This window comes from Petromyzon marinus, chromosome 7 (assembly GCF_048934315.1).
Source record: "Petromyzon marinus isolate PM22_M1 ecotype Great Lakes invasive population chromosome 7, UKy_Petmar_22M1.pri1.0, whole genome shotgun sequence".
In the NCBI taxonomy this organism is placed as follows: Eukaryota; Metazoa; Chordata; class Hyperoartia; order Petromyzontiformes; family Petromyzontidae; genus Petromyzon; species Petromyzon marinus.
This window is the reverse complement of record NC_133673.1, coordinates 7,920,016-7,944,443: the sequence shown is the minus strand read 5'-3', so window position 1 is coordinate 7,944,443 and position 24,428 is coordinate 7,920,016. Positions and strand designations below refer to the sequence as shown.

The following is a 24,428-nucleotide window of genomic DNA, read 5'->3' as shown; positions in this document are numbered from 1 at the left end:
CTGCATATGAGGATTTACTTAAATACAGTTGTGTAAACGGGCAGCCACTTCATTTCTTACTTTGATGGGAGTTTTGTGTAAAAGATTACTTGATTCTTTTAAAGTGGTGTAAATAATAAAAAGACAATGCAGTCCATCTCCGACGGTTTTATAGATTTCGCTAAGGTACATCAAAAAAACCCGTCCGTTCGCAATCCGACGCAAGCCATTGACGCAAAGTGGGCGAGAGCCCGTCAAAGAGTTTTCCGAGACCTGTGCACGAGGTGACCGCATCCTCGCTTTTACGAAAAACAAAACATAAGACGTGCGAGCCACTGGCCGAATTACAGAAATGTTCCGAGGGCAAGAGGCAAGGTAATTGTGGGCTTCATCACGGCAGCACTTGAGACTTCTTGATCCAAAAGTGAAAATTAAATCCAATGGGGCTGATTTAAGAAAAAATAACGATGCAAAAAAAGCAAGAGCTAACACAAACCAGTTTCCCATAATTTAAACTGAATCACATTTTGTTTCCGTGTCTATGGTAATGTGTGTATACTATGTACAACACTTCAGTACTAAACGTACTAATCTTGCCAAGATTCTATGCAAAGACCTTCGCTTGAGATTCTGAATTGATACACAGCACGTCTCACTCAATTTTTCATTCAAAGCCCGCCTTGATTTCTTCTTCTTCTAATTCGTAAGGAAACCCGAAAGACGATCAACACCATCGTGAACACAGCACAGCAATCGTAAACGCCGCTTCGTGCTAAAAGACACAAAATTATAATTAGCGCTGCTGACGAACGTGAACGGGGAAGAAAAAAAATAAACATTTGACAAGTCTCAAAAAAAAAGAATTAAGGAAGCTCAACGTTTCGCAAATCTGCGCGCGCAACGCTTCTCTTCATTTTCCACCTGCCGTAAAAAAAAAAACCAACCCTACCGGCCGATTCAAGCAACAGGGGGTTTACAACAGAGCGAAGAAGGTGCTCACTTTCCCAACATTCCAGTTTAATGTACAAAACATTACTTTTGCACTTTCACATCTTGGAAAAATAACTTAAATGCCACACGCTTTTAAAGTTAGGACTGACACGAGCAAAGTTATGGGCAGCCACTGGGACCAGTGCCAATGTTGCCCATGGAACTGTGCTCTCGAATGATATGCAAAACAATGTTAATCATTCCAATCCTGTAAACGGCTATATCTCTTTTTCTGGCTTTGCATTTAAATGAAAAAAATAATTTTTGCAGAAATTTTTTAATTGCTTGTTCCTATATTTTGCACAACTCCTAGCTTAATTTTAACATGATTAATCAGCTTTCTTTTATGTTTTAAATCCTAATTAAATAAAGATTCAAAATACTTCCAAATAAAGGGGTCCTCTTCAAAAATACACTTACAACCCAAAAAATATATATCTTTTAAATCTAAAAAAAAACACTGTTTAACGTTGGAATTCTGGTTTGGTTTTGCCCAGCTGCGCAAGGGACATCAAGCACGCGCTGTGGGCTAGGAGCTGGCAAACAATTTCCCGAGTCACGCTCAACGCTACTAATTTATGGCACTGCAAGGTTGGAGGTGTTAACGTACACACACGCGTGCGCGCGCCGCCTATGCATTATTTGTTCTAAAACGCTCCTCTAAAACGTATAAAACTGCTCTCCCCGCTCATCGCTCGTTCGTACGCGCGTTGCCCGAATCGCCGCCGTGTCCGTCACCGCTGTGTGACCCGTTCGCGTGCGCGCGGCGACGGCGTCGTCTCTCTCTCTCTCTCCCTGTGGTGCGCTCTCGTCCGGAATGCACGCGGCAAAGGCAATGGGGGGGGGGGAGGCGATAGCGGCGGTGCCTCGCCGTGGCAGTCAGAGCAGCAAGCGGTTATGGGAAATGCTGACAAACCGACACGAACAATCGCCCCGCGTGCGCTGCTCATCGGGCGGCAACAGCACGTACTTTAAGACCATAAAAGCAAGGTGTGTTCTGTCTTCAGCTCACTTTCAATCAGGCCCACTTCGCTCCCCAGTGTGCTCCTGCTTCCTACCGCATTAGTCTCCCTCCCTTTCCCTCCCCCATTTCCAGCCTCCACCAGCACCTGCAACAAAACTGCCCCTCTTGTATTGCTGCCCTGCCCTCCAAAGCCGACGAGTTTTTCACGTGCATTCTATTTACACCCAATGTCCGTGTCGTAAAGGAAAAAGCTCATCCTAGATTGAGATGCGTTCAAGGTGGTCTATCGAACTGTCCAGCGGCGCGAATTGTCGTCTCGGTGAGGAGTCAAAATCCCTCGCCACACTTCACTGTGGCACCAAGCGAGGCTTGTTGCAGGGTCAGAGGCTGCGGAGAAGCAGCTCGAGGCCACCACCTGCCACGGCAAACCCTGCGCCAAACGAGAAGAGGGCGCCGTCAGCGAGGCGATTGCACACGCAGCAAGAACGCCACCAAGAATGTACACGCGACATCAATCGTCAATTTTTCACATAATGCCTACGTTGCTACGTCGGGATGTATTTAGCACAAAACAGCAGTCGGTAGCACAGAATGTATGCAAAATTACAAACTAAAACACTACAACAGTACACGTGAAATTATTTTAAAAATAAGCAATTAATTGGATTAGAAAAACACATTGCAAAAAGGCAGTGAGTCATTGTCATTAGACGTAACTTTCCGATGGTTAAAACCTCAAAAATTTGGACATGTAATGGTTATTTATTAAATAAGTGATTTGCCCTAGGGTTTAAGCAGAAGATTGAGCCACACACACACAGAGGCAGATCATATCAGTTTCATATTAGTTTCTCTTCCCTTGAGGCACAGAAGGGGGGGGGGGGAGTGGATGATACACGTTCAACACCAGGATGTACTCATCAAAAGGCAGGCATGTCCAATCATGACCAAACCGACACTCCCTTTTAATTAAACCAGTAGCGCTTAGCCAGGGGGCATTACAGACAGCACACGGGGTAAACTCTCTGCTCCTCTCGCAGGTCTGCCCAAGCCCGCATGTTTCAGCCAAGCATCGTGCAGCCCTATGACCCCATCTAACGCTGGTGAGCAATCCCAGCCCGCTCGTTCATTTTGATCAAATGAATAACTTGTCACAGCTAAGCTGGCAAATAATCCTCAAGAGCCTTTGTAGTCTGAAGGGGATGAAACAGTGGTGGTTGGAGTCACGCCAGGCAGGATGCTTGAATGTGGCTGACGCACAAACCAGGGGCAGCAGCCGGCGCACGCATGGAGCACAAAGCAACCCCAGGGTCAGGCGTTAAAAATGGCAACAGGCTCAACTAATAACGATCATAAAAACTAGTCCAGATAATGTCAAAATGTCCGCGGTAATTGCACGACATCCTGCTACGGAAAATATATTTTGGTGTTTAAAACATCTGCTTGCCATTACAATCATCACCGGCTGGGGGCGGGATGTTTATGCCACACGTCCCCCCCTGCTGCGGCAAAGTAAGCAGTCACAGGGAATTGTAGGACCGTTCATAACGACAAGTCCTAATAAGATCACGCAATGCAGGGGAGACGGCAGGTGTGCTTGGGGAGGCACTCGGATTAAGAGGCCAAACCAGGTGCGCTGTTCTAGACAGAAGCGGAGCCGAAAATCTGTCGCCGACACGCAACCCCTTTGTGTGAAATGCCACACATTCTCCTCCCTTAAGCTACAGATTACGGAGCCTCTGGCAAGATTGGTCAGTGTTGGGTTCATTCTATCATCAACACCAGGTACAGTTTTATGCAAAGAAACATACAATACTTTGGCCTAGCGAGGAATATTTCTGAGTGAACGATTACACATTCTATATGATTAACCCAAGGTGATGGGGGTATAAGCGCTATCAATAAGACTGTGTAATTATGCAGCAATACCACCCAAGGTTTGATATCCGTGACCTAACAATGCATACCAGTCGAGGTTACAAATTAAACAACGCCTTAATGCATCACATAAATAGGAAGTTGCGGATGAGCTGGAAAGGGTTTTCAATAAAATCCACTTTTATATGTGACACTTATTTGAAAGCAACATAAAACTAGGTTTAACAACCACAATGAAACACAATTCAACGTAAATTAATAATATACTGGAACCTGATTTTTTTTCTTTATAGTAGACATAAGACGAATGTTCATCAGATTAATAAATCAGCTAGACTTCAGATTTAATTCCACCAACTTTTCTAAACAAGATCATCTTTAAAGAATTATAAACATTCGACATTACATCCTTCCCAAACAAATGGTTAGGCAGTATTAAATCGAAACTTATAACGCAAAAGTAGTTGGCTTAGACTTCACCAGTGCCTAATTAATACCCAAATTTATTTTTGTTTCATAAATTAAGCTTTGACGCCAAAACCTATTCACACAAAAATAAAAGCTCGTACCTCAAGACATTCAAAAAGCCCTGAAGGATCTGAAGCAATAATAAGGCTGAGCCCAACATCAAGGATGCCATCTACAACAAAAATAGTGACACAATACTGCAAAATGCAACGTGGAACATACTTTCGTCTGGCAGAAAATTCAGGGAATCTTGAATCATTTTAAAATGTCACTGCATGCTATCATGCAAAAATCTTCAGCAATTATTTTTGTCTGTACTTCTGAGCATATTCTAAGTCAAGCTAATCAAGGAACAATTGTCGATGTGAATTAAACTTGCCTGCTGTATTCCTACAGCCAATGCTTTTCGACAAATTTAAAATGGCCCTGACGTTTCAAACCAATTACTAAACGCAGAGAATAAAACGAGACGAGCAATGCACCATGACAACAAAAGATCCTTGCACTGCTTAATTTTTTAAGAAAAAATGAACACGACAAACATAATTGAATTAAAAACATCTACAACGGTAATGTTGTGTATTCCACCATTAACCCAATTTCAGGCAGCATGCACTGTGTGGTCAAATTAGTCCGAGTTAAAATAAACCAACATGAAAATAAACATTAAAAAAACTGCCTCAAACGTGGTAGGAATACGTTTTTCACTGCGCTATGTAAATAGGTGTGGTTAACGCACAAATAAGCTTAGTTTATTTACACTCTAGCCCGTGCAATGAAACTCCACCACATGGATATGAAAGCAACGTTCAGAGTGAGAATGCACGTTGCTCAGGCCAAGCCTGGCAGTTTTATGCACAAGCGTGCGTGCGAACACAGCGACATGCACTTGTGCGTGCGTTCCCGTGCAGATGTATTTATATAGTACTTCTTTCACACCGAACATAGCCAACTGTGGTAATTGGAGGTGCAGGGAAGGACAAACTAAACACAAAAGCAAGTTCTAAAGAAATAAGTTTTAAATCTAGATTTAAAAGTGCATTGCTCCAGTTACTTCCAAATATCGGAAGAGCGTTCCAGACGGCTGGAGAAGCGCATCTGAAACCACGTGATGCAGTGAGTAGCTTTGTTCGATGGACAGCCCAAAGTATCTCCACGCTCAAATGTACATGGAGGATTCCTCATCTTGGGCGGTGGCCATGAGGAAGTGGTGGAAATTCCACATTCCGATGTAAGAGGCCCAGTCTATCCATAGAGCCACCACCATAGAGTTCCCTCTCACAAAGCGGTCATTTATTCTAGATTTGAAGTTGTCGTGACTGCAGGCTTCCATACTCTTTGGTTCTTTCGGTAAAGTCACGTAGGTATAAAATAAAACAAAATAAATTAAATCACGTTTTGGGCGCAGGTGGGACAACCAGCAATTGTTTCTTGGTGTGGTTGACCCACCTGATGTCGGATGCTTGTGTCGCGCCCGAAACGTCGTGATTTAATTTATTTTGGTATATTTTATACCTACGTGACTTTACCGAAAGAACCAAAGAGTATGGTCATTTATTGCATGGCTCCAGTGGCTTCCCCTAAATCTATACAACCAGACGTGCTGGGGGAGATGATGACAAGAGCCCCATCTGGAGACTGTGCGGCTGTTGCAGGACAACCAGTTTAAGTCGACTGGTCGCTCCGGGGGAGCAGCGAGTTGTCTCGTTTACCCCAGCACGAGCAGCACCACTCGCTCCGTTCCAAGCCGCTCGCCTGCAGCGCTCCACGCGAGCTGCTGCTGCTGCTGCTGCTGCTTAGACTTTGCGAGTGCCACTCACAGGGGGGGGCGCCCCCATTCCTGTTGTGGCACATTCTTGCCTGCCCTGCGTGCTCGTATACCTGGTGGGCCCATTCCTTAAGCGCCAAGCAGGGGCCCCCATAAGTTGATGTTCTTCAGATGAACTTTTAGTAAAGGTCAGTGTGTTTTTGAAAGCAACGTTAGCAGATAATCACCAAGAGCCTAATTGAATTTTAGAATTCCGATAAGTGTCACATCCATGACTGCACATATGCAAAACTGCTATCAAGTGGTGCTCATTCATAGCGAAATTGCATGGCTTGGAAACTGGTTGTTACCTTTATCTACCCGAATACCACATCACAGGCAGTGATACATTGCTTAATTCACGTTTCCAGAAGTATGGGTCAGGTAGTCATCATTAATCTGTGGATCGATGGTACTCGGCTAGAGGTTTAAAAAGGTAAAGACCAGACTGGCCAATTAACAATAAATGCATGTTGTAATAATCGGTGACTAACAATCGCATACAAAGAGGAATATGCAGGCACACATGAATATTGCATTCCTCAAATGTCGTTTTTCGGTTTGATCGACAGCCAACCAAGCGAATCTGCCCAGAAATCCCTGGCAACTCAGAAGAAATTATAACAAATTATAAACAGTGAAAGTTAGACAATACATTTTATTTTTACCATGACTAGAATGCAAATCTCGTACAAAATAGTTCAAATGGTAAAATAAAATCACAATAAAAAATAACTGTCTGCAATCAGATGCACATCTGTTAGCATGCCACAAACCCCAGGGGTTACAATACAGTAAATAAACACAAAAGAAAAATGCAGCATTCGCTAAATCACAGTTTACAAAGTTAATGCATATTTAATGAACAGAGTTAATTCAGGCATTAGGCACTTGGCAGGAAGATTGAGGACTCATTCAGAACGGTGCTCCTGTATCTTGGCCTCCCAACCATAACGGCTTGCAATTTGTTATCCGTCAGACGACCCTGAATGCACGTAAAAGGGGCTTTTGAGTCAAACAAGCGGATACCAGTCGCAAGGATACAAGAAAGCACACGCGTGCTTTCTCGTGTACTGGAGCCACAAAGTGCGTGCAATCTAAGAAAATATGTTTTTGTTTATTCCAGACCTGCAATGTCATGTGGTAAAATATTCTAGCTGCCCTATACTGTTGTCTGCGTTGTTTCCGCCTGTACCGACTATTTTCTGGATGTTCGTGCCGTAAAACTGTAATTTAAACAAATATGTCATGGGATATTTAGAAATGTAGGCAATTTTTTTTAAATGGAGGAATGTAAATAAAGTTGTTTTATTTTCATATAGCTCTAATTTGGCTGCTTCAAATTTATTCTTTTGTATGCTGCAAAAGCCCATTTCCAAGATGCAAATCAAGACTCATCAGTTTTAACAAGAGCCTTTGCAAGAATTTCTTGAGCAGCTGCCGCTAGCTGAAGCAGAAAACTTGGCCAGGAAAAACAAGTATTTACTACAAAGCTCTGATAACGATCATTTGTAAAGCGTTATTCCACCCTATACAACGTGGGCAATCAGCGTTAACATAAAACATGGACATTAAAGAAAAGGACATTTTTGGGAGAGTAAAAGATTGTGCTCAGCCCAGTTTGTGAATGTAGTTTTAGGCTACTGTTGGAAAGAAGTCAATAAATCATACAATGATTCAGTGACAATGGCCAAAACAGCAGCAAGATAGTACTGGGAAATGAAACAGATGGAGAGAAGAGTAGAAAATAAAATGAAATGTAATCGTTTCATGCACATGCGTCATCCGCTCAAGCTACACCAGAAAGTCAAACATCTGCATGGTTCGCTTCCAATCGGGCAAGTTCAAAAACCACAAGACAAGTAGGAAAACACAGAAAAAATGTACAGCATCTGTGCTAAATAATCACCAAGTCAAATCTACAGTAAAAATGCGCGTAAACAGTCAGCGGCTGGAGCTATTAAAACACTACTTACATTCGGTAAAGTCACGTAGGTAGAAAATAATAGATCACGCCGTTGCGATCGCAACACAAGCACTCGTCATCAGGTGAGATGTGTTCTCACCTGATGATGAAACGTCGTGATGTATTATTTTATACCTACGTGACTTTACCGAAAGAACCAAAGAGTATGGATTCCTGCAGTCACGAAAGCTTCAAATCCAGACTACTTACATTGCATGGTCTGAGCGCAGACATAGCGCAAATTCAACAAAGTTGAACAAATATCTGCAGTTTGTACAGGAGCTGAATGCTGAACCAACCAGAAACTTATTCTAAGAAAAAATGGGTGCAGCAAAGAGCTTACAGGGAAAAAAAAACGTATTACAATAGCTGTGCAGTGCATTACAATTTATTTAATTTCAAATGACTCCATGTAAACAGTCAGCTAGAATTCCTCATGTTATGACCAAGAACATAATGGTACACGTTTATTTTAAATTAACAAGAATGTGTGACATTTACAGAAATACAAAGATCCCCCACGTAGCCTACAGAGGGCTTTCAGCCAAGTGAAAATAGAAATCGGCTGTGAAAGCTGCTGCTAACTTTGTCACCCCAGTGCTCATTTTTACACACTGTACCGTGTACTCGTTTAAGGCCAAGTTGACCCAATGGAGGTCCAGGAGTGGTTCATATTCATCAATGATGTTTGCTGTAGTTGGGAATTGTATGCAGGTTGCTGCGCTCGTAGCGCATTGTCCTTACCCTACCAATATATGTATACACACACAAAGATAAAGATCCCCCAAATAGCCTTTAAGCAGACTGTTGGGGAAAGTGCTGTTCATGAACACCTATGATGTCCAGTACAACAGATGAGGGAGTGGTATGGCCCAGCACCACATCCAACCACGTTTGTTGTCTTGCCAATGCTGATATTTACACACTGCACTTGGTACAGTATTCATTTTAGTCTGAGTCAACAAATGGGAGGCCCAGGGCCGGTTCAAATGTTCATCACCCATATTGGTCGCGAGCAGGAATCTAACTCGAGTGACCAGGCTCGTAGCGCAGTACGCCAACTGCTACACTACCGCTCCCCACACAAACACATGTCATGACAGTTTCAAAACTCAACGTAATGTGACAAGATGCTTCATTGAGCACCCATTACAGGTTCAGGCACGACGTGGCTTCAGGGTGGGGAGGCAGAAAAAACAATGAGGTCAACAACGGCGCCTGTAATTTGGGGCACTCACCCATCAGTACGTCCACTGTGTGGCTATCTGTACAGCTTGGTGAACTCTCGCAGAGCCCAGGTCACTGCGTTACAATCCTCTGCACTGCAGGCCATACATGCGCACACACACACAGGCATCGTTATGAGCACACCGTTCTTCAGCTGCATTCGCTAACCCCTCCGATGAGGAGTGCGGTTCCCAAAAAATAGTAACCAGTAATCGTACTTTAGTTTGTTCCACTGAATGGCCCAGCACACGACGAAGTATTCACACGATAACGATTATGAACAGAAAGCACCTGGGTTTTCACAAATACACCCATTGAAAAAAAACCAAGACTATATTATAGTGTCTTATTGGCTTCATTATATTTGGTCAGATACCCTCTGTGACTAGAATACCTTTTCATAAGTTAGTGGACAGTTGCAGACCACAATGACTAACGCCAGTAAAAAAGTTTCAAACCTATATAACATAGCAACACCATACACAAAAGACTGGAGATGAAAAGAGAATGGTAATAGGGCAGAGCAATTGTTTTGGTTACACTCAGGGGTCATCCCAAAACTCACCTACCAAAAGCACTTTGTTTCCACTGAGCAAACCTAATTTTCCTAAGCGTGGTCTGGGTGTGTGAGAAAGGGTCTGGCCATCATCTCAGAGACAGCATGTTTAAATTACACCAGGTCCAAATGAATTAGCTATCTGACAGCCTTTACACAGCACACAAATGATTTGCTGCATATAATCCCATCAGCGAGCTCTACGGTGTGGGTTACAACTCTTTACGTGTGTCCAGGCACATCCCATCGTCTCCGCTTGCGTGACACTGTAATAATCCCGAGCTTTTGACGCACAGGTCATTAGGCAAAGGGAAATGCAGACGGTAGCTCAGTAGAGCTCGACTCTGACACAGAGACCCAAGATAAAAAGGGCACTCGCATCAGGGCCCAACCTCACGCTCTGGGCAAAAAGACCCAGAGGCACAATTTTCATTTTGCCTAGACCATGCAGCTATCCGCAAAAACACTGAAGAGGACCTTGAAAATGGACCAGGCAAATCATATAAAAGTCAAAAGTTGTCTCCATTATCCCTGGATTCAGCGCTGAATGCAACATAAAAGGCACGCAGAAGTCTAGTACTGTACAATGGTTGGCAGCAGCACCTGCAATGGAATGCTTGCATAATTCTGGAATGTTTATTTCTAATGCAAGCCGTGTATTAAACGAATTATCGTTCCAAAGAATATTTTGATAACCCGTTATGTTTTAATCCTGCAATAAAAATTTTTTACAGATTAAAACAGCCTAAGAGTGACTAATTACTACAGATTATATATTGTGGTATTAACGTGGGAAGAATTACAGTATTGTGTGCATGTGAGCAGTGCGCAAAGCCTCCACCAATTGCAGCATGTGGGTCATCCAATTTGTGGCCAAGTGTTAAACACCACAAGAACCAAAAACACAGAAGCACACACAAACACACGCAGTCTACAGCCAAGGCAGGCGAGCCATCACTCACGTTTGAGTGAGAGCTAAATGAGGCGCTAAATGAACAATCAGGCAGGATCAAAAAGACATGGAGCTAAGGTCGGCTCACCTTGTGACCTGTTTGTGGAAGTCTGTCAGCTGTTTGTGGGTGGCAGTGACGGCTCCTCCCGTCGACTCCTTGGGAAGACCCTTGAGGGAATGCTCCAGCCACCGGCAGAAGGTCTGGTCAACAACATTCCAAAGTGGCTTTGGTGATTGCTGTATAGCAGACACAGCGACAGAATTTTTTTTTGTACTCCAGCAGTGTGTTGCCTGCCAACCGTGAGTGTGAGTGTTAACGTGCCTCGAGGAACATTTTGTGAAAGAACTGAATATCCATACAGTGGCTTCAAGTACAGAGAGTAAAAACCACTGCCCACTCTACCTGTTGTGACAACGAAGCGTCAGTGATCATTTGCTACCATCACATTATACGGTTTTAGACTGCACTCATTTGTATGGAGGTCTCTATTCGTTCTCATACAAAAAAAACGAAAGCATCTATAGGCGAATTATCTTCGAGCAGTTAAACCCAGAAGGTGACACCGCAGAGAAGAATGACATAGAAACCCCTGCACATTAACAGGTGCTGTGTCCGGTGTACAGCACTACTGCACTTGGTAGGAGAGTGAAGAAAAAACATGGCACATTCGACTCAACAGGTACTGACCTATAGGCGAATATGTGAAAACATCAGATGAGTTAACATCCATAGAAAATAACAGTTCGACAGTTGTTGTATATGTGACCTTCTGTACACAATTTTTCAGCATCTACACGACAACGGCATAAAGCCATGCAGTCCACTTTGATCTATAAATACTTGGGAGCAACTCTGTGCTAAACAAAGCTGGGGAAGATGCGCTTGCCGTAAATCGTATGTTTATACAGTGACCATCGATTAATGTTGAGCACATCATGCAAAATACGGGATTTATTTGGGAAATTCATAAATACTGAGATAAAAATGACAATTACAAGTAACTTAGATGAAACAATGAAAATTAGTTATTCCATGCAGCCTCATGCATTTTTTTTTATGAGATGCAACAACATTCTTTAAAGCAATGTTTCTGCCAACTGTTGTTATTGCCCATCACTTCTAATTTCCACAAACATGACATTCAGTTGTGTAACCAGACTTAACTACCGTAAATGCAACAGAGCAGAGGCACAGACTTAGAAGCAATGCTGAATATATAATCGGAGCATTCAAGTTCAACATCGTGGGCCCTTAAATGTGTGGCACTGTGCCAATGAAGCTCTACCAAAGGTTCTTGTGGTAAAGAGCGGGTGGGTGGATATGCAATTGTTGCGTATAGGCTAATAAATCAAACGTTTATTGTACAAACCAAAAATATACATTCCTATATCGAATCGTGACAATCATTTGATTGAAGCACTGTGAGGAGCTGAATCGTTGAATAAATGCCGCGCAGTTTCCGAGACAGGAGCATATAGGGCAAATCAGAATGACTCGGAAAGACCAAAACGTGGAGCAGGCTCAGCATGGCTCAGCAGAGGTGCATATTGGTAAAGGCGATAAGCTAAAATAGGGTTCGTCAAAGCAAGGCAAAGAAAGGGATGACAGACCAGTGTTAATTCTGTGAACTTAAATTCGGAAATGCATATTTTTGTCAACAATGCATTTCTTTATTTTAAACAACGATGAATGGACAAAAACCTCATGTGACAATGCCTACGTCGACCCACCAAAGTCCGTAGCACGAGTGACTATGGAGAGACAAAATTAATTAGACTCAAAGAAGCCGCAAACTAATATCATATTTTTGACTGCAGTTGTCTGCGGAAGACTGAATATAGTAATTGAAATATTTCTATAAAAACAATGACTGATTTACCCATAGCAATATTTACAAATGAAGAGTGGGCAACGTTCGACTGCTTTAGTAAGCTACACGAAGAGAATGACTACATGGAATTCAAAATCTAAGATACGACTAAAAAATTTCACAGGCTGCCGTCGCCTATAGAAAAACACCGACGATAATAAAACTGCGATGACTGTATCACGACGGCAACGGACTAAGCCAGGGCAGGGTGCCGCTTTAGTAAGCTACACGAAGAGAATGACTACTTGGAATTCAAAATCTAAGATACGACTAAAAAAATTTCACAGGCTGCCGTCGCCTATAGAAAAACACCGACGATAATAAAACTGCGATGACTGTATCACGACGGCAACGGACTAAGCCAGGGCAGGGTGCCGCACTTACGTACCGCTCGGTCGAAGAGCTCCAGCTCCCAGAGCACCTCAGAGAGGTCGGAGAGTGTCGACGGGGGCAGGTAGAAGCAGGCGGCCTGCAGCAGGCGATCCACCAGCACCTGCCCATGCTGCTGCAGAATTCCGTGCACCAGCTCGCGGCGCGCCTCGAAGTCCTCCTTGTGCTGCACGCAACAACACGGCGGCCACGGCGCACCGATAAATAAAACCCGCGCGACGGACGGGGCCCGCGGCCGCGCGCTGCTCGGCTATGCCGAACCGATTCTCCAAGGTGTCGCGTAACGAGGCGGGACGCAAAGCAACGGCGTCGTGCTTGGCTTGGCCCGAGTGAGCACCGCATGCCTTTACAGTGGCGCGTACATTCACGCGCACGCCGGGCGATGTGCTCGAAAGATAAGGTCCCACACACAAACAGGAAGGCCACAGGTGCAAGCATACATGTGTACGGGCAACTATCGATGACCTGAAAGGGCAAGTGTTATGAGTGAGCGCACAAGGGCTGCACAGGGCATTAAAAGGTGGGTTTGTGGTCAGCACCATGCCCACCCACCATTGTCTCCCCAGTGCTGATATTTACAGTGCACCAGGTACTCATTTAAAGGCCGAGTTGATATAAGGTACAGCCAAGAAATCCACCACTAATGTTAATCGTTATAAGTGCAACACTTATAACGACGAACATACAATGCATTATAAGGTTTCACACACAAACACATAACAACAATGTCCATGCAATGAAAAACACGATTTTGGGCCTCGCACACACCCTGTCCAATGACATTATCTGTGAGAATGCCTAAAAAAACGGCACCAGGATGGCTAAATATAATTTAGTCATTCCAACATAATGTGCACATATATAGTACCATTGCTGCACACACTGAAAGCACATCTAAGATGTCTGTAACTTTGATAAGGAATATAATAGGGTTTTTCCCCTTTTTTCTGGCAACAAAAACTGAAACCTTTTTACAAGGATTCATGTCTGCATTAACCACAATACCTGCAGTCAAAATGCAAACAAAAAACATACTATGATAATATATGGATTGTCCTTGAAACTGATTGGTCCACACCAAGGGACGGCTTTCTTTTGAGCCTCGACCCAATTGGTGCTCGATCAGATGACGCCAAAAGGTATCATCTGGTGTACGCCTTTTGGTGTACGCCTTTTGGTGTACGCCTTTTGGTGTACGCCTTTTGGTGTACGCCTTTTGGTGTACGCCTTTTGGTGTACGCCTTTTGGTGTACGCCTTTTGGTGTACGCCTTTTGGTGTACGCCTTTTGGCGTCATCTGGTCGAGCACCAATTGGGTCGAGGCTCAAAAGAAAGTCGTCCCTTGGTGTGGACCAATCAGTTTCAAGGACAATGCATATATTATCATAGTATGTTTTTTGTTTGCATTTTGACTGCAGGTATTGTGGTTAATGCAGACATGAATCCTTGTAAAAAAGGTTTTAGTTTTGTTGCCAGAAAAAAGGGGAAAACCCCTATTATTACATTTTGGGAGTGGCAAAGGAGGTCTAATGATGTTTGATAAAGAATGTTTTATATTAGTGTTGACCTAATAGTGGACTTGCCTGCCTGTGTTTTTCTGGTTCGGAGAAACCAGCCTCAGCCTATCTGGTCACTTCAGACGTCCCATGTCAATGTCACAACAGAAGGTCACAGTGTACTGTAATGCGCACAACATTTGCAGAAAAGCTGACTTGCTGCTAATAATTCTCAGAATGTTCTTTCATCATGAAGTATATTGGCCTTTTGTGCAGCTAGGATTTCCCAGTCAAAATAATAGGGAGATGATAGTGGACATCATGACCATTACTGCCAGAATTGTTCACATCGTCAAAATAAACCAATTTACACAACACACTGGTGCAAATGAGATTAATTTGTAGTGGCAATGGTATTATAAACAGATGCAGATGCCTGTTCACTTTATAGCCGACACAGTGGCCCTCGCATGTAATCCAGTACTTTGGAGGCAAGGGTTGGTTGATCACATTAATGAGTAAAACAAGTCTCAAGGCAAAAACACCCTTTCAGATGGAACTAGACCCTATTAACGAGTCTTGACAGTGAGGCTCTTAGATTAATGAAATACATTACTACATGAAGCATAAATAAATCACATCCTAAAATCATTGACTTATAATTATTTCATCAAGATGGAATGCCAGATAAGTTTATTATTAGGGTGGTGTAACCTTTTTAGACGACCCATCTACATTTGTAAAACCCAAGCCACGCTTCAAGCAATGCAATATCTGCACATTCTAGCTGGAGTTAGAATTTAGCATGCGTGGCCTTCAAATGTGTTATCTCTAAGCTGCCTCCAGCCCCTTCTTCGCTGGGTGTGAATAAACAAAAATTTGGCCACGTGCGCGTACATCAACACCTAAAAATACACCGGGTGCCAGCGCGACTGTGAAAGGGCATGGAGCCACTCCACGCTGAGCCACCTCCAGTCCCCATCTCACGTCGGGACTTTCATACATTATTAAGGGGATAGAAGCAATCACACGCTTGGGCAAAAGAGGGCGAGGGAAAGGATAAGAAGTGGGTTTTGCTGCTTATGGTGCTTCAGGTTACAGCTGTGTTCCACAAGCAGAGCACGCGCCAGGTGACTAGCTAGACAGTGGCCTAAGCCTTCTCTGCTCGCGATTAGCACGGTTGGCTGCGTACGGCGCAAAAGAAGTTCAACATACATTCAGGGCCAGACAGCAAAGAGGGGGGGGGGGGGGGTGTCCATCAAACCATGTAATTACACTCTGAAGGGGGAGTTCCATAATTCATGTTCACCTCAAGGAAGGATTGTAATAAAAAACACATGGAGAGACGACCGCTTGGCCGACCTGGCCTAGATCACAAGGTACGGGGGGGCCCAACACATTTGCTAATCTTGTCAATTACAGCGACTGGGAGTTTTCATTTTTCAGAGTTATTTTGTCGTGATGTAACAAAAAGATGTATTGTTCATGTCATTACATTTAATCAAAAATGACAAGGCTTGAACTTCACACATTTTTTGAGGGTGTAAGGGCAAAGGTGGAAAGGTTTTGTTAACTGTCTGATGATTTATTTCTTCAAAAAAGCTGATCATTATGGCCAAGGGTCTCCACTTGGTAATAACTAGTAGTTAATGTCTATTAATTAATTTGTTTTCACACGCTCTCACTTTCAGGCTATTTCCTACTCTATCATTAAACACTGAGAAATACTGATTATAATTCTGATGCACTGTTCTCCTGATTTAGATATCTTATTGATCAGTGTTAATGTGGCCTATATGGCATAGACGTATCAAACGGCGCTTCTTGAATTCGTTAATAAACACAACAGAGGCGTGCATTCTGGCTGTCATCGTGGTTCGACATGTGTGGCGTGTATCACACTCATCTGCCCCCACATGCCATCTGCTGTCAAATGGAAACAATGTCACGTTTTTATATTCTCAGCTTGCAGGCGGTAATTATCAAAACCAGAGCATGTGGGCCTTTTAGACTATTTCGGCAACAACAATGTTAATGTGCCACTTTATTGAGGGACTGTGTGGTATCTTGGTGCGGTCTGGGACTGTTGATCTCTTACGTTGCCTATGCGTTTTAATTTGGGCTTTTATAATTACAGTAAAACCTTGGATTGCGAGTAACTTGGTCTGCGAGTGTTTTGCAAGACGAGCAAACATTTTAAATACATTTTACCTTGATAAACGAGCGAGGTCTTGCAATACGAGTAGTACGTATACACTTGTCTGCCGAGCGTCACGTGATCACAACAGAGGCGATGGTTCTTCTCTCTCTCGCTGCGGGATTGTGGGTAATCGTCTCCCAGGTTCGGCGTGCCTCACTCGTTTACTATACTGTTTACTATATCCTTGGATAGGTTCCTTGTTAAAGTCGCACAAAAATAAAAATATTCTAGTGAGCCAACAGATGCCAGTGATTCCGTTAGTGACAGTGAAAGTCGTCCTACACAATAACCCTCCTCCTCCTCTCCCTCACACCGGCCACGATTAAATTTGATTACTTTATATTAAATTTAAATAATAAAAATATTAAAAAGTATTTTGTATTGATCATTTTTACATATTTTTGGGTTGTGGAACGAATCATCTGAGTTTCCATGATTTCTTATGGGGAAATTCGCTTTGATATACGAGTGCTTTGGATTACAAACACGTTTCCGGAACGAATTATGCTCGCAATCCAAGGTTTTACTGTACTTTTTAGCTACTTCCTCACCTTTTTTGCACTGCTATCGGTATTTTGTATTGTTTGGTGTTGTAACTTGCTGACCCGCCCATACTGGACATCGGTGGAAAAGAGCTTCATAGCTCATTGGATTCCTCCAGTCTAAATAAAGGTTCTGATAAAGATTCTAAAGCCCATCAAGCCACTGTTAGCTGGAGAAGAGTACACTCCGAGGGCACGCCTGCTCACTTTCAAGGCAACACAACTCAGAATAACAAAGTGATTGTTCTAACCAGATGACGCGTTAACTCCTGCCCTCTCCTCTGGGAGAACTGCTAACAAAGGGGCTACACAAGCGGGTACAATTACGCTGCGATGTTGCAAATTGCTATCGCGATGGTAGGCAGGCGGCGGCAGCGGTGGCCAGATAAAACAAGCTTTGGGTCAAATTGCCACGCAATGACAGTAATTTTGCCCTGCAACTGAAATCACTTTAACACAGACTGGGCAAGGAGCTGTAGACAAACAGAAATTTCAAATAAAACACGTTTATCTAGCTACACTAAATTGCATTTTACATCAGAATTAAGGGTTTGTGCAGTGCTAAATGCGTGAACAACAATGATACCCATGTAAAAATATTTTCTATTTTTGTTTTTAATACATGATTACAAACACTTTTACGAGAAGCATGCTTCCATTATATCACCAGATGCCCAATTTACCAAAATTTCTGATTGCTATACCGCGATGAATAAAAGTTTTATATAAGTATATTTATAAAAAAAATGGAAATTCAATAATGTGCACAGCAAGAATTAATGCACACTACAAGTGAGAGAGATGCAAGCTTTAATTAACATAATTATTGGCAGTGGTAGAACAGGGAAATTTTATTTTACCTCACAGCCAACCGCTGTGGCATTCAATGGAAAAGCACATTCAATGCATTTTATGAAAAATAATATTAATGAAACTGTAAGATGTGCCAGTACTGGGGAGCTTATCATTGCAGAGCATACCACCCATTAGTGCAAAATGTATCACTTAAAAGCAGAGTTCACCAAAAAAAACAATTTATCATCTGAATACCAAGGAAGGAAAAAAAGTGTTGTAGTGAAAGTATTCTTTTTTTGCGTCGCCAAAGGTGTGTTAACAGCAATGGTGTAGAGACGCATCAATTGTTTAATATTGATTCTCATACAAATTTATGGTTTTATATTTGTAGACCCTGGATGTACATAAGTTCACGTCACCCCCATCCAGCCACAAGAGACAATTAAAAGGTAAAAAAAAATCGAATCACAACAATTCAGTGAAAGGCAAGGGAGTGACTCAATACACCACTAGCCAAAAGCACACATTTTTATTATGCAGGCTATTTACAAGTACTCCTCTGAATTTTAATGATCCCTTAACTCTGCTCTGAACAGGTGACTGAACACTGAGAAAATTATGGCTCCATATATTATAAGCGTATAATGAGGTTGGTGGGAGATTTGTAGAGGCTTTGCAATAAAAAAAATTCTCCCTAATATTTTAGTGGGGTACAGTTAATAGTGCAAGTTTACTTTATTTCAATATATATTCGTTTTTCTGTTTCCCCCAATAAACTGCATATATATTATTCTGGTGCATATTTATATGCAGTCTTTATATCAATAGCAGAAATGTCTCTCCATACACAGAGGGATTCCCACCATTCTTACATGCAGGAATTTACAATCCTTTTTCGAGCTCTGAGAAGTATTTCACGTGAGCACACAGACACACAACCTAAACGACCCGAGAGCATTCTTATCCCACAATTCCGAGCTGAGGAGTTCAATTTTCACGCGGCAGTAATGCAGTTACAGCAATAACCCAGGCGAGGTCTGCGTATATGAACGAACCGCAAAGCACCACAGTGCGCTCAAGCCAAGTGCCATTTCAACGTGACCTGGGGGGCATGCCAAGCTGGGAAAAATACAAACATACTTCTCTTCAGGAAAGCACATGGGGCTGCCCAATTAACAGGAAATCGAACGCATAGGGAATTTTTCCCCGGGTGACCGGACAAACTCGGATCGCTGGGTTTGTGCCGTCGTACTCCGAGGGTTCGAAGTATCGGCAAGCGAGTGAAACGATAGCGCTCAACACACACCGTTCTGTGGCAGCGGCAAGCAGCATGGCTTGATCTTGCCTATCACCTATCTCGCTCCGTGTGGATAGCAATTGTTTAATGGGACAGTAAATACCGCCTCCCTTATCTGCACTGATGCACTGTAATCAGGACTGGCTGCCGACAGCGTGTCCTTTTGAATATTTTCCATGAGGTCTAATCTTAGTCCGTTTTATCTTTACTCCCTGCAGCTGGCTGAAGGTGAATTATCAAAGACGTTTAATGGTGACCAACGGGGAGATTGTTTTTATCAATACTCTCATGTTGTGTTTCGCTACCCCCACTTGATAGAATACAGACGTGAGAACCAAAATAAATGAAAGCCGTGTGCATATAAGACAACACCGATCTGATGTTACAAACAAACATAGCACCGACAACTGTGGTCCTTGAGTCCCAGCCTTAAACGCCCCAATGTGTTTGAAAAGCCTTGTTCACACCAACTTATTCTGACGTGATGGTATTGCTGCCAGTGATCTGCAATGCCCTTTCTGTATACTTAACAGGTTGGTTGCCATGTGGCATGCTGTATTGCATATTATGAAGCCATTGCAGTGCATACACATAACACAGTTTAACTCATTACCTTTTATTCACGAGCATGACCAGACTATAAATGAGAATGTGCTTCCTTACTTTATACTGTATATTTATTTTTAAAAAGGGGGGCTGAATTTATACTGTATATGCAACCCTATGTAGGCACATGTGCAAATACCGTCACACAAACTAGGCTACAGTAAAATACATACTGATGCTCAGACCATCTAGGCAAAACGGCAGACAAATACTAAAATGCCGAAGAGATTTTACAAAAGATAAGGGGAAAAATATTTACACAAATCTGACACTTTGCCTATTGTAGAGGCTCATCCATGTGCAAATCATAATAGAATGTGTGAAGAATACAGTGATTTTTCTGAAAATGTTAGGAAAGTGAGGACAATTTGTACTATAAAGCCGACGTTTTGTTGGGGCAATCTTTTTTTTTAAATAAATCGTAAAAAAACGTTCACATGGGCACAGAAAGATAAAAAAAATCTGAATCAAACAATGATACAAGGCAACAAATAAAACTACACACACAGCAGCACTGATTACACCCACACATTTATCAAAGTTATGGCACGAATGGCAACGATAGGATGCATCCAGGATGCAGTTTTTTTGTGGTTCTTAAAAGAAACTGCATCCACATTTTTAGCTATTTCAGGCTATGAGCAGAAGATATGCACGAATGGGACCATAACTTTGACATGCAAGCAAGCTGGATATTCCTGCTGTGAACTTCCTGTCAAGAACACATTTACATATAATATTATAAAGGCTATTTTTACTATACTTCACAACGCTGGTCAATGTGGGTTGGGCAATGGGGAGCAGCCAGGGATCATTTCAGATCTCTTGCCATTGATGTCAGCTGTTGTCAAGAATTGAACTCCAATTTTATAGGGCAGCACGTTAAATACTGCACGAATGCTTAAACCCCCATGATTAACTTGGCGAGGGGAAGATTGAATTCCTAATCAGACACAGACTCGTTTGCTTCGGGAGCAAAAAACGACATGGGAAATAGCCGCCATGCAATCGACGCCTTCTTCCGTGGATGAGGTTTGCTCAAGGATGACAGCTACAGGACAACGCAGAAAATGGCGTGGTGGTGGTGGTCGTGACACTCACATCATTGACGATGCCGGTGTGCACCATGTCGCGCAGGAACTTCATCACGCTGCAGTTGGCGTCGCGGTGGTCCAGGGTGGCGGCCACGAGAGCGCACTGCAGGATGGCCGGCATGGCCGCGCTCTGCAGAAGCGTCACGGGGCTCCGCTGGATGAACCTGCGCACGACACGGCAGGAGGAGACGGCCATCGTTGAAATCACTGCTGGTCGCTCCGTAGTGGTAGGGGGTTGGCCATAAGTGTGTGAGAGCGGAAGGCTCTCAATAAAGAAGTCGTGCGTTTGTGCAACATTGGGGATAAGTTAACCAAATACTCCTTCTGGTGGGGTGGGGGATCTGTAAATTTGCACCATCTCAATCGTAACTCAGTATTGGTTCAATGGCAAGTAAAACAGTGGTCCATCTCCCATAAGACTGTGGATTGTCAACTAATATATCCGAGCCAGCTAGAAATGAGCTACACCAAACATTAATTAAATCATGAGCAAAGATTTTTTTTATTATTACGTAAAACATTTAAAGTAAAAGGTGGGGTACAGGTGCGGTGGGTCTTAAACTATGCTGCGAATCTGGTGACCTGAATTGGAATCCCAGCCACAGTTAACATCAGTGGCGAGTGATATCTGAACCGTCTCCTACCTGCCTTGACCAATCTGCACGAACCAGCATGGCAACATATGGAAAAATAACACACGACTGATGGTGTGGAGAGGCCTTCATCCAGCAGAGGATCGATAAAGGGTTGGAAATTATTAATTAATTATGCCATTGAAACCTCAATCTACCATTTCTCAAGACAGTGGAAAAAAAATCACGTTGGATCCAGGAAAATATTAAATCAGAGAATGCTACCTCCTATCATAAAAAAGCATATATTTCTTGCTGTATGCTTCTTCAATTCTGTTATTCTTTCTCCCTCAATGCCTCTCTGATCTGTGCTACAAAAGCTTGTCACTGCATGCCTATTAAGCTGTCTGCTTCTCTCTCAATGCGGCTGTCAATCCGTACGTCTCTCTGCTTCTCTCAATACATATATCTCTGCGTCATGCGTCTCTTGGCGTCGCACTCCATTATGACGCTGCATCTACCTCTGCTCGTCTCACTCCATACATCTATGTGCTGCGTCTCTGCTTCTCTCACTTCATGCATTTCCCGTAACATGGTCAGACATACGCTAATGATGCATCATAGGGGCCCCCTTATTATCAGCCGCATCATTGAGCACCAGGCTGCGTGGAAAGAGGTGTAGATAGACGAATCATAGGGATGTCTGAAGCGAGTGAGACAAAGCATGGGGAGACGGAGTATTGGAGCGAGAAAAAAAGAGGACATGGCACAGATGCATGGAGCAGTGTGTCGCTATGCATCTCTGACACATACCCGACATGGGGTGCATGCCGTTGCGTCAGGTTGTGCATCGTGTTTTGAAAAACAGGTGGGAACAGATTTTTTTTTTCGGGATATATTAACCAAAATATTACAGAGATGCTTGTAGCAGAAACATCTAATAGTGTATCCATTGGGGATTGATTGGGATCTACAAGATTAGACCACATGGGAAAAGATAAGAAATGGGAATTGAATACAGAGGTCTCATTGCATCATTAAAAAATGTGCAGGTTTTATCAGCACTTTTATAAATAACTCAACTCCTTAGCAATGCCATGGAGTATAACAAAGCTTTCATTAAATAATGTCTTCGTATAGAATTTTTACAAAGAAGAATACAGCTAAACTACTCTGGACAATACCAGTACTTCCAACTATCTCTAAGGAGCAGTGAGACATGCATTGTAGTTTAGAGGGTCTGAAATTAGCAAGCAAGGGGATCCGATGTTGGGAAGCAACGCCCCAGGTGTTCCTGCTAGAGCCCTACAATCCCAAGATAAATGTCAGTGCCGGGTGCAGCGGTGCGCGTCGTGAGCCTGCTCAGACATCCATGCCGCCGCTTCTGTTCAATCGTGGTGGGGGGGCAGGGCCCGAGGCAGCTTCACGTGCACCAACATGCCAACATCTCAGTCACTGGGAATAAGGTGGCATAACTGTGAAATTAACGGTTGTGAAATAAGCACTTATGGCAGACAAACGTCATGCCTGCAAACACGAATAATGCAACTCTGATCAATGACTCACTCGTGAAAAGCTATCAAAATGACTAAATCAGTGTTTGACGGAGCTTTTTTGTATTCTAAGCTACTGCCAGTTTTTTTAAGTCAAAGAGGATAGAAAAGTTAACTTGAATGTTTGTTTAAGATTGATTTATATATATTTTTTACATTTACAGAAATGTGATGCTTGGTTTATTTTAGAGCCTGATCTGAGTGCTAATCACGCTACACAAAACTGTGGAAAAGTTAATAAAAGTGTAGAAAGTGTTAACAGTTTAGAGGTCAGTTTGTGCTAAGTTAGCTCTGCAGACAAATTGAGAAAGATTAAGAGTCCTTTATTGTGTCACTGACAGGCAGTTCAAGTGTCCCTTACGTTTTGTGACTGAGACATCCGATCCTTTTGACAGGTCATGACCACAAGCATGAATTCTGAGATTCTGCGGGTGCCTATTACTGCCACAGCCACTACTTTGCATGGCGCGTCAAGGATTTAACCGTCTCTATGTTTAAGAGTGCACGTATATACGTATGTCAACATATGGCATGTGGCATAGGAAAGCTATAACTAAGGCAGAAAATACGATGGAAAAGTTGCCTTATTGGGTGTGTATGTTGCAGTGATATGAAAGAGGCTCATCCTATTTCCTTTCAATCTGCCATTGAATAAAAAAAAGTAGATGACAAAACATTGCTTTGATGATCCTTGTGATAGCTCTGGTTGCTGCGCTTATAAAAGCTGGGGGTATAGGGGAAGCCGCTTCACCACAGCGGGCCACACACATGTGCGCAGAGGCAAGTTAAATCTTATTTCAAGTACATTAGCTTATTTCTTTTATCAATAGCAAATAACGTTTGCAAGATCGTAGATTAACACCATTCTGGATATTCAAACACCGCAGCCAAAATGTTCAAAAAACAAAACGGAAGCAAAAATAAATGAAAAACAAATATACCGCCATTGAAACTGCATGCTATGATTGCACAGTAAGATTTGGAAACGTTAGATTACTGTTTTAAGGGAGCGAGCATATTTCATTGGGAAAGTTTTACACAAAAAATGTATTGGCACTTTCAATAATAGCAAATCCCGTTTCACTGAATGTTTGTGAAATTCCACCGAGAGAAAGAAAAACACAGTCCACGCATACATGGTGACACCGGGAAGCACAAACTGTATTCATGACAGCAGACACATGAGTGGCGGCAGTCAACACATCTTCAAGGTCTCATGCCCTCAC

At 42.8% G+C, this 24,428-nt stretch overlaps 1 protein-coding gene across 2 annotated transcripts in view; it reads right to left on the bottom strand.

Annotated features, from left to right (window-relative positions):
- Window positions 1-132: 132 nt before the first annotated feature.
- The window catches only part of TNPO3 (transportin 3), a 71,857-nt gene continuing 47,561 nt past the window's right edge, over window positions 133-24,428 (bottom strand). Inside the window, exons 19-23 of one of the 2 annotated variants that reach the window (XM_032948922.2) lie at window positions 21,085-21,241; window positions 13,047-13,214; window positions 10,876-10,988; window positions 9,291-9,374; window positions 133-2,363 (exon numbers count right to left, since the gene is read on the bottom strand). In XM_032948922.2, coding sequence (XP_032804813.1) covers window positions 9,314-9,374; window positions 10,876-10,988; window positions 13,047-13,214; window positions 21,085-21,241 — 499 coding nt within the window. In that variant the 3' untranslated portion in view covers window positions 133-2,363; window positions 9,291-9,313. Of the gene's footprint in view, window positions 2,364-6,724; window positions 7,072-9,290; window positions 9,375-10,875; window positions 10,989-13,046; window positions 13,215-21,084; window positions 21,242-24,428 lie in introns of those variants that run through there. The other variant, XM_032948923.2, reaches the window with a different exon arrangement.